Source organism: Glycine soja, chromosome 11, assembly GCF_004193775.1.
Source record: "Glycine soja cultivar W05 chromosome 11, ASM419377v2, whole genome shotgun sequence".
NCBI lineage: Eukaryota > Viridiplantae > Streptophyta > Magnoliopsida > Fabales > Fabaceae > Glycine > Glycine soja.
This window is the reverse complement of record NC_041012.1, coordinates 15,821,135-15,832,539: the sequence shown is the minus strand read 5'-3', so window position 1 is coordinate 15,832,539 and position 11,405 is coordinate 15,821,135. Positions and strand designations below refer to the sequence as shown.

General features: G+C 29.0%; 1 protein-coding gene across 1 annotated transcript; it reads left to right on the top strand.

Annotated features, from left to right (window-relative positions):
- The first annotated feature begins 7,635 nt into the window (after positions 1-7,635).
- Positions 7,636-11,284, top strand: LOC114374066 (myb-related protein 2-like). Its single transcript, XM_028331659.1, has 7 exons — positions 7,636-7,843; positions 7,964-8,191; positions 8,338-8,414; positions 9,251-9,308; positions 9,392-9,488; positions 9,606-9,675; positions 10,314-11,284. The coding sequence occupies exons 2-7, from the start codon at positions 7,969-7,971 to the stop codon at positions 11,031-11,033; spliced, it is 1,245 nt and encodes a 414-aa protein (XP_028187460.1). The 5' UTR covers positions 7,636-7,843; positions 7,964-7,968; the 3' UTR covers positions 11,034-11,284.
- The last annotated feature ends 121 nt before the right edge of the window (positions 11,285-11,405 follow it).

Below are 11,405 nucleotides of genomic sequence, written 5' to 3'. Positions count from 1 at the left end.
ACATTAATAGATAATTGTAATTAGATAATAATGTAAAAATATTTTATACTCTAATAAATCACTGTATATGAACAACTGAACATTAAACTCTTAAAACATAGGCAATAACTAAACATATCAATTCCATGAAAATGATAGCAATGTCATTAAGAACATGATAGATCATGATATAAGAATGCTAAAAGGCATCTTATTAGATTAACTAAAAGGATATATTGGTGGGGAATGGGAATCCATTTTTGGTGGCTTTCCGACCAAATTCTTTGCTTGAGAATATGATTTATGGGCATTAGTCTGAGTTAAGATTCTCATGTTCCCATTGCAAAGAATCTTTGAAAGTTTCTTTTTTTTTCCTCCCACTTTTTTCTTTTTTCTTTTCCCCGTGAGGAATAGCATTCCGTGGTCATTTCTCGCTTTGCATTTCAACCAACGCCATCATGTTTGCTCAACCAAATCACAACCATCTTAACAAGTGGATTTGTTCTTTTTTTTTTTTCTTGTAATAAGATTGACCACTATAGTCTATTGTGGTTGATTCGCATATGTGTTGCTAGCTTCTCACTAAAAGTTTCTTACTGCACTTAAAAAGTGGATCTATATCGTTCTATGTATGTTAATATAGCATCTGTAAAAAAAAAAGAAAAAGAAAAAGGAAATGTAAGTACAATGAGGAATAAAAAATGTATGTCTCCATGTCACACGGGATAGATATGGATTTGGGCTGCATGCAAGTTGTTTTACGTACGAAATCTCAATTCTTAAAATTTGTCTCATTTTATTATATAACATAAACATAAAAACTGAAAAGTAAATGAGAACTATTGGAAGTGTAAACTGCAGCCTTTACATTTATATTTAAACTGTAGACAATCGTATTCTTGCTTTAAAGGAAAATAGTTTAGGGTTGTAATTTTGACAGAAATGGTGATTATTAGTTGATTACAAATCCGTTCTTTTGTTCGAAATCTGTATCCAAAGCAACTAGTATAATCACCTTGATTAACTACGAATCCACAAATTGAACCAGCTGAATGATCATGAACCACGATCTTTTTCCGTACTCACAAGCTCAAATATTAATCATGAACAAATTAGCCTGAGATGTGTAGTAAATCTCTTTTTATCTCTCCGCTCACACAAAAATTCTCATTTTAATAGTTAAGCAGTCTTGCTTGTAGTTGTTTATATACACAACTTCTATAAGAACACTATAAAAACTTATTTGCTTCAATGGTATTCTCAAGTTCCTTAACCTCATGGAATTCTAAATTAAACTTTTTCATCATATTATCTACCATAGAAATATAAAAGAAGATAGATAAAAAGTGAGCAGAGAATACTAATTAAATTTTGAAAAATTAAATCAAATATTTTTTCTACGTTAATTAATTAATAGCACAAAATCCTTTTTTTTTTGTCAAGTTAAGTGAAAAATTATAATAAGTTAGATTTCTTTTCGTCATTTTCGTGTATGTTACTTTCGTACTAAATAGCATGGCTCGTCTATAAATCATCACTTTGTCGTGTGATAGTGATGGATATGAAATTACTTGTTCTCATTCTTCATCTCTTTTCCCGTCCTTCACAATATATTGAAGACAATTCGAAAAAAGTACGTCTCATTTTCAATCGATTGTGACAACCATCATATTACTGTTACTATATTTCTATAAATCTTAATTTAAAACCATTCTAGTTATTAATTAGCCTTAAGATGCACTAATATGGGAAACGAGTTCAGACGATATATTTTACACAGACAAATTTGATACGCATATCTAACAGAAATATTTTCATTATCATTGGTTCCTTATTCTTTTTATCACTTCATATTTTTCTCAAATCAATCAATGGCTGTGCTTTAATATAAAGTTTCCGATGTCTGTGAACACAATTTCTGTGAATATAAATGATATTTTTTTTAGTGAATGTATAATTGATATCTAAACATTAATAAACTTTCCCAACAATTTTAACATACTCGATCATTTTATCCATCTCTTCATTTCTCTTTATCAGATTATTCTTTTAGGGATGAATTGAATTATGATTTTAAAAAACTATCTTGACATAAAAAAATCCCATGGAAGATTTGATAAGAATGTTATGTCTTTTAAGATTTTTTTAAAAGACTTCAATAATTAGGATTTTATAGTTCAAATTTTAATGGATTTATGGAACATAAATTTATAAGATTTGAAAAACATTATGAATTTTTAAGATTTTAAAGGAATATGTGAATTTTTAAAAAACATTCAAAATTATTGATAAAGATCCATAAATTTTATTCACCTAACACTTTAAATAAAACTTATTTTATACAAAAAAATCCCTAAATTTGTTACATAAAAAAATAATTTTCCCTAACATATTTACAAGCATGATAAGTTATTTCCCTTTAATCAACAATCATATTAATTGTAAAAAAACTCTATACACAATGTTTGTTAATAGCATGGATATTTGTAGTAATTCCCACAATAACAATCCTATCAAACAAAGAACATGTCTAACAATTGTTTCAAATTTCATTTATATATTTATCCACTTATAAATGAGTTCATTTCTTAAGTTCATTAAAAATATATATTTCTCATGTTTATATACATTCACGTTCATTTATATGTATAAGAACGTAACCAAGATGTCACAAATTCAAAGAATTGAGAAGATATCTCATATCACAGGTTTTGGAACATGTTAATCATTGATCGAAAGAGTAAAAAGACTTATGAATGTCTACTACTCTCTCAACAAAGAGACAAAGGATTATGTGTAATTGGAAAAGGAAAAAAAAAAAAACATGTCAATCGACTGGAAAAGAAAGAAAGAAAACAAGTCTCATAAAATCTCAAGAGTTTAGATAAGATTATTTAATATGGATTTTCTACTAAAAAGTTTCATGAAATCCATCAAAATTCATCTTAAGAAAGAATTCATCCAAATTTGTATACTCTTGAATATAAGAAAACTTTTTTTAAGTTGTAAAAAATCTTAATTGAATACCCCAAGACTTATTTCTATTTTTGAAAAATCTTGATTGAATATCTCTAAATTTTTTTAAAAAAAATCTTTTAAAATCATTTGAAATCCTAATTGAATAGAGATCCTATTCTACACTTCTTTCTTTTCTCTTTTTTATATCTCCCATTCGTGTAAAAATCATTGTAAAAATATTTTGAAATTGTTCTATTGTGAAAACAATAGGAAAGTATGCGTTGCTTTCACAATATTATTTCGTCTTCTATTTTTCTCTTTTCTTTTCGATTCTCAGTTGCAAGCAAAATTTTAATTAAAGTCCTCCGCATTTTAGTCAAACATATAATATATATCTTACATACAAAAAAATAGGCCTCTTGATTTTAATTACATGAAGAGATCTAAGTGTTTTTCTTTTTAATTACGATCTTTACCCTTTTTAGTTTCATTCACTGCTATTTTTTCGGAGAAAAACTCAATTTAATTTGGATCTGTTTTATTACTTTTTTTTATAAAAAAAATAACTGAAAATTTTTATTGGCAAGTTTTACGAAAGTTGTTTTTAAAGACTGTTCTATATTTGGATCTTATATTTGTTTTTTAATTAACATATACAAGTTCAGGAATCTAATTGGAAAAAAAACTTCATTAAGAATTTGGTAAAAAGTTCAGGGATCCACAAAATAATTAAACCTATGACTAATAATTCTGTAAAAAAAAACAAACTAAACCAATTTAATATCAACAAGCATTTTAATATATATGGGCATATCACGTGTTACGTGATCGTACTTAATTAGTAAAGATTAAAATCAACCAATAAAGTTTTTAAAAAAACTAAAATTCCAAATTTAGTTATATTATTTAGGTTTAATTGCATTTTTTAGCTAATTTTTTTTATTTTTTGGTGAACTTTATCCCAAACAAATTAATTTATCACATTTTACTCTTAGCTTTTAAAAAACTTGAATTTTACACCCTTTGTCATTTTACTTCTAACATATTTATATTTTTTATCCCCAATTTTTTATTTTTTTTGGCAAATTTTACCTTATTTTTGTGCTTATTAAGGGATAAATAGTTACGGGTTAAAAATTCACCAAAAATTAAAAATTTAGGGTAAAAAATGCAATTAAACCTATTATTTACAATAATTAAAAGCATATTTTACTTAACCCAAAGAGTTGGTGCAATAATGTAAGGTTTCGTTACGTTCATATGATCGTGAACAATTTAATAAAAAAATTTGTGTTTGATTTTTATTGTGTATAAAATTTGTTTAAACCAACAGTCATAGTAGATTAGTCTCTAATCTAATCCGTTTTCCGGGAGAAAAAAAAACATATTTTACTCTTCATTTGAAAATACCATTCTCATGACGTTCTCACCTGGCAATGCATGACATCATCAAATTAAAAAATATATATTTTGATTACTATTTGCCAAACTCACCAGAGAGTTAGTTTTTAATAAAAAAAATTAAAACAAGTGTTTATATTATTATCAAATTCTCATATTAAGATATTAAAAAATATATTGCAGATATTTTTTTAAAAATCCACATGATAATTATTATCAAGTGTTATACATATATATATATATATATATATATATATATATATATTAATTTGAAAACTTGATGATAATTATGCAAGAATTCGGTCTAAGTTTTGTCCCTTATTTTTATAGGACCAACTGTCACAAAATCAATTCCTTTAGCTGTAAATGTAATGATAAGTTTGTCATATATATCATGATTTGGAGAATTTGCCAAGTGGTAATATTAAGTCCATCTAAGGGAGCAGATTCGGTATCAGTCCTCATGCCAAAATTATTCCAATCCACATGCTTGAAACCACTTAAGAACTCAGCTTTAACTTTACACAAAGTCGCTCACAGATTCTATCCTGGCCGCATTAAATATTCTCAAAAATCAGAATCAAGAACAAGGGGAAGTAATGTGGAGATACTGTTCAAGGAATCTTTGGTCTATTTATTTTTATGGTTTCTATAAGTTGTCTATGAAATGTTTGTCTAATTTTGCATGATGAATGGGTATCAGCATATCAGATACGATTTTATAAATAATCCTCTACTATTTGTGTCTTATCACAAGTGGTTTAGTGACTTTGGTCTTTGATGACGCATAAAATATATTCCACATTAGCTTTAATCTATGAAATGTTTATTTTCTAATTTAATCACTAGTACCATGCACTTATTCTTGTTGTACTACATATATGTTTGGTATTTCCAATTAATATTAATGCAGATTTGCATGCAGTTGACACATGCATTTGCCTGTGGAATGGCTGGTTTTAAATAAAACTGAATCAGATTCTAACACATTCTTTAATTATTTTTGGGTAGTGGATTAGCCTGGTATATGCCATACAGTTAGAGTTCCTATAAGACCAAATCTACATATATATATATATATATATATATATATATATATATATATATATTTCATGCATTCATGATATAATTTAGTTACAAACCTAAGAAAGTGAGAAGAGAGAACTATATATTTCCAAATACGTACTTTAGAATATGTTTAATAGACATTCCAAAGTCTTAATAGGGAGTGTGAGGCAACTGAACTAGAAAAGAAAATGATGATTGGTTATTTCAAAGTAAATTGCTTTTACTCTTAAAAGTACATGAATAAAAGTGGAAAAAATGTAACTTTGTGTTATAGTGAGAATACTATATATTAAGTTTAACTATAAACTTCAATTCATTTAAATAGAACTTTTAAAATATAAACTACTCCACTTTAAATTTATTTTTAACTAATATAAAATCAATTTTTTAAAATCAAAATCTTCTAATATAATAAAGTTTGAAAATTATATAATGCTGAGTCAAATATGAAGGCCAAGTACATTAACATGTGTCACATGATAAACATGAACTGCGTAGTTATTCTAACACCTCCTAACCCCTTCACTAGCCAACAACAATCAATCATTTTCTGCCATAGCATTATGACAGTACATCATTTAGGTCTGAATACATTATTCTATATATTTTCACGAAGTGAACAAGTGAAATTAAGTTGTACACGGATAAGAACTAAAACCATACAAAAAAAATAAAAAAGCTGGCACAAGAATCTGCTTCATTAACCAAGGTACAAATCAAGGGCAAGGTAAGTGATCCTCTATATATGCTGCATATTTAACCAAATGTAAGTATAGAAGCAAGTACAATTCTTGCTTTCACTTTTAATTAGGTCCCGCTAGCTAGCTTGCTCAGGATTCTAGAGGATGGGACTAATTGCATTTTTTGTGCCAAAGAAAGAATGAAAATTTCAGGTCCACCTTCATCCTATTTCAATTTTTCAGACTGTGGGGGCTGAATAAGTTCCAAACTTATGGATGCAGACAAAACAGAACGTATTCTTATATTCTATTCGTTACCCTCCAAACAGTCCCATGCAAGCATCTTAACTGTTTTTTTTTTTTCTAAAATAAAACTTTTCTTGTATTTCAAGGTGCTCTAGTCAATGGAATTAATCCTTCTTATTATGAGTTCTTCATGTACAACAAATTAAGAAGTTTTCTTTTTATCAGTAAATATTAATAATTATTAATAATTATTTTGTTAGACTTATTAGTGAGAAAATTTTAATTCACAATTTCTATTTCCTTTCTTTTTCTTTTCATTATTAAATCAATCTTATATTTTCAACAAGCTGACTCATTGGCTTTTATGTATGCGTACTTTAACATACATAACATTCAACAAAATCATCATCCATTATGTCAAAATTATTTTTGCACGTAATCACAAGATCAAACTGTGGAACAAAAACATTTAGTCCTTTAACTTAGAAGAATCTTCCACTAGAGCAAATTAAGATATGTAATGGATGAGCTTTGGCAGTTCCAAGTCGAGAGGAATATAAGATTCCCCAGAACCAAGTCAGGAAAAATAAAACAAAAATAAAATCCTGTTTCAAATTTTGGGAATATGATTCCCACTTTTGCCAGGCAAGCGAATAAGAATGCACATTTGGTTAAAATTTGAAGGATCAATTCCAGAATCTAATGCAGTTAGGAACTAGATATTTGCATACTAATTCTTTTTTTTTGGTATAAATTTTACAATATTTTAATTTATATACAGATATTGTCAAGTTTTAACAGTACAGTTGTTAGAGGCAAAGAAAAAAAGTGTTATAACTTACACAGGACATGCATGTCTAATGAAATTTGAGCGTGAAAAGAATAAACCTTAGTAATACAATCATATACACACTAATGTTTAAGATTGTTTTAATCTTCATCATTCATTCAAATTATATGATTAACATTCCCTCTTCACATGCTCTCACTTTTCACTCATATGCTCCCAAAATATAATTTATATATATATATATATATATATATATATATATATATATATATATATATATATATATATATATATATATATATATATATATATTAAACAGGAACTCAAATGGAATGTGCCTTAGAATAGAAATTAAAGTGGAACTAAGAAAGAGGGTCCACAAGCATAACACAAGTGAGGAAAAAAGTGGGAAGGGTCTATTTGTCAGGTCACCATGCATAAAGGATTAAGTTCTGTTTTCCATTGGTTGTAGCAAAGATTCCATGTGTTACTAGTTCCCCTCCAACTCTCATATCTATAACTACCTATCTAAGCAGGTTTTGCAAGGAAGAGAAATATAATGTGCAGCGGAGAAACAAGGCAAAGCACCACAAGTTGACAGAGAGAGCTTATATATTATTACCGTCAATTCTTATAATAACACTTGCAAATAGAGCATTATCAACTTTCACCTTTCATAGGTATAGTAAAGTGATCATTCAGGGAATAGGAGCCTGATCAGGTAAAGGCACAATCAATCATCAGGTTGATTATGCTGTTTGATTGATTTTAAAATGTTATGGACTCATATATATATATATGGTGCTTATAAAGAGTACTTAATTATAAGTGGCTTTTGCAGGTTGAATGTACAGTACTCATCAGCAACATCAAGGAAAGAACATTCACTCTTCTTCTTCTTCTTCCAGAATGCCAATCCCTTCTGAGAGGCATATGTTCCTTCAAACAGGAAATGGCTCTGGTGATTCTGGACTTGTTCTCTCAACTGATGCTAAGCCTAGATTGAAATGGACACCTGATCTTCATGCAAGGTTTATAGAAGCTGTGCAACAATTAGGAGGAGCTGACAGTGAGTATATACTATATACTATATACTATATACTATATACTATATAATAAAATACACATCCATTTGTTGATCATCAAATCTTGAACTGAAGAGCATAGAACTTTAGATCTAATTGACTAATTCAAAGTGCAAAATTTATACTGCAGAGGCAACTCCAAAAACGGTAATGAAACTCATGGGGATTCCAGGGCTTACCTTGTATCATCTGAAGAGCCATCTCCAGGTAAAAATCATTAGTTAATTTTCTCTATTATGTTTATATTATTTACAATATTTTCTGTCCTCTTGTGACTGCTATTTCTAGTACATGAATTATTTCAACAGTCCGTGCGTGCCAAATGAACTCCAGCATCATTCTCCTTCTCAAGTTTGAGTTCTACTCACAACAACTAAACAAGTCTAGTTTTTATTTCCATTCAAAATATATAACATTAGGTTTTATTAAAAAAAAAATTTGACTCCTATAACTTGTGAAAGTAAGGGTGCATCCTCCATTTTTTTATATACAATAGTCGCACTGAGGTTTGAACTTAAATCTCGCACCACTAAATTGACCCTAGTGATTCATCCACCATTAATTTTAAGTTAAATTGAAACAAAAGAAAATCTACCAATAGAATATATGAAATTTTGTCTCTATAAATAAGATGGGAAATACATCTTCATTCTAAGACTTTCATACCATATGAATCTACGTGCAAAAGAAAGTTACATGCAAAACATGATCTTATTCTCCTTCACCATAATCTTTTTTTTGTGTGTGTGAGAAAATCCTTTACCATAATCTATTACATTACCAAAATTACTTTAGTATAATCATAAAATAACTTGTCTCCAGGTTTGCAGGCCTAGTACATAACATGTTTTTGCTAAAAAAATATGATTCTTATAGCTGCTAATAATATATTTGCGTTTCTGATTCATCATATAGAGCTGCTAATTGTTATGCAAAGATATTTTCATATATACAATATATATAGACAAAGCTAAAAACCCAGTATAACTATCTGACCTTGACTTGTATGGTGCAATTACTGATCCTTTCCTTTTCCCCACCAGAAATACAGACTGAGCAAGAGTCTGCATGGACAAAGTAACAATGCGACACACAAAATAAGTAAGAGAACAATCTCTTCCATTATGTCTAACATCTAATGAACCACAAAGCTTTGTTTCTGAACAACAAAACTGGTTTCTCAGCCATAAATTCAGGTTCAGCAACAGATGAAAGACTCAGAGAAAACAACGAAACTCATGTCATGAATAATTTAAACGTTGCCCCTCAGTCTATCAACAAGTAAGAAACTTCAACAGTTTTCACACATGCTTTCTTGTAGCTAGTATGAACATTCTAATTTCTACCACTAAAGGTTTTTTTATATTAACATTCATTAACTTCCCTTGTACGTGGCAGAGATTTACACATAAGTGAGGCACTGCAGATGCAAATAGAGGTGCAGAGAAGACTAAATGAGCAACTTCAGGTGTGTTAAACAAACTTATACCATTACCATGCATGCATTTTCATCCCATCAACCTGAAAAATTATTATGGGAGAGACCATCGTGGTCCTAACTAATTTACGTATGACACCTAATTGAATATTATTTTTAACTCTTTCTCATAAATAAAAGAATTTAAGGTTTAAAAGTATTTTTCATAATATATATATATATATATATATATATATATATAATATCCTATTTTTTTTAGTTTATTACCTAAAAGATATTTTTTATTTTATTTTACTACTGACATTTTTTAATTTTTATTTTTAGTATTTATTGTTAATCTAAGTCTATTAAATAATAATATGATATTTTATTAATTTGTCACGTCAAGAATCGAGACTAATAATATTACCAAAAATAAAAATTTAAAAATATTAAATAAAAAAAATTAGATAATGAATTAAACAAAGAATATATTATTTATTTAATTAAAATTTAATTCTGTATCACTTAGAAATTCATCAAAACAATGGACACGTGATAGTTAGAAACTATATAATAATTTTTCCGTCTCGACCCACTTATGCAAACAATTGACTTAACATTAAGTCATTTCAGCTTTTTCACATAACAAAAATTCTAACTAAAAACCCATCTGACCACATATTCAGGTGCAAAGACTCCTGCAGCTACGTATTGAGGCTCAAGGAAAATACCTTCAGGCAGTGTTAGAGAAGGCTCAGGAAACACTTGGTAGACAGAATTTAGGAGTAGTAGGACTTGAAGCTGCCAAACTTCAACTCTCAGAGCTAGTGTCAAAAGTGTCCTCTCAGTGCCTGAATTCAGCATTTTCAGAGCTGAAGGAGATACAGGGATTTAGCCCCCACCATCAAAAACAAACACAAACCAACAACAACCAGCCTATAAATGCAAATGACTGTTCCATGGACAGTTGTCTCACATCCTGTGAGGGATCATCACAAAAAGATCAGCAAGAGATACAAAATAGAGGGATGAACTTAATACCCTTCAATGTTCACACATTCATGGAGGGTCCAAATCTTAATAACCTACCAAACACTGACCTCAAGTGGTGTGATCCTGTGAAGAAGAACAACACCTTCCTTACCCGATTGAGCATGCATGCAGAAAGAAGTCCTAGCAACTTGTCTATGAGCATTGGATTACTTGAAGGAGAAACAACTGAGAATAGAAGCACCATTGTTAGGACAGAATCAATTAAACCAGCTGTGGCTGAGAAAGTTTCTCAAGATTATGGATTGCCATCTAACTACTTTGCTGCTTCAAAACTGGACCAAACCACTGAAGATAATAAAGACACTAAAACTAGTTGCAAACAACTGGACTTGAATGGATTCAGTTGGAACTGATGAGAAGAGAAAGCACAATGGAAGCACACAGAAAGCAAAGTTACTCCAATTTCTGGCAGGAAACAATGTATTTACTGTAAACAATGTATCAGCTTCTGTTTCTTTCAGCTCATGGTGGTCATGACTAGCCAAATATGAGTTACTTTTAGTAGAATGCAAAGTTGCAACTAACAAATTTGTAAGCAGTAATTATAATGGATATAGAGTATATCGTTTTATTCTATATATATGCTTATTCAAAGTTTAAAACATGCACGCGTGCCTGATATGTATTTGAGATATGTCGCATATAAGAAAATACTAGACTAATTATAAGCACATGCATCTTACTTTTCAGTCTCATTTTTACCTCTTTTTTTCCTTCTATTTCTA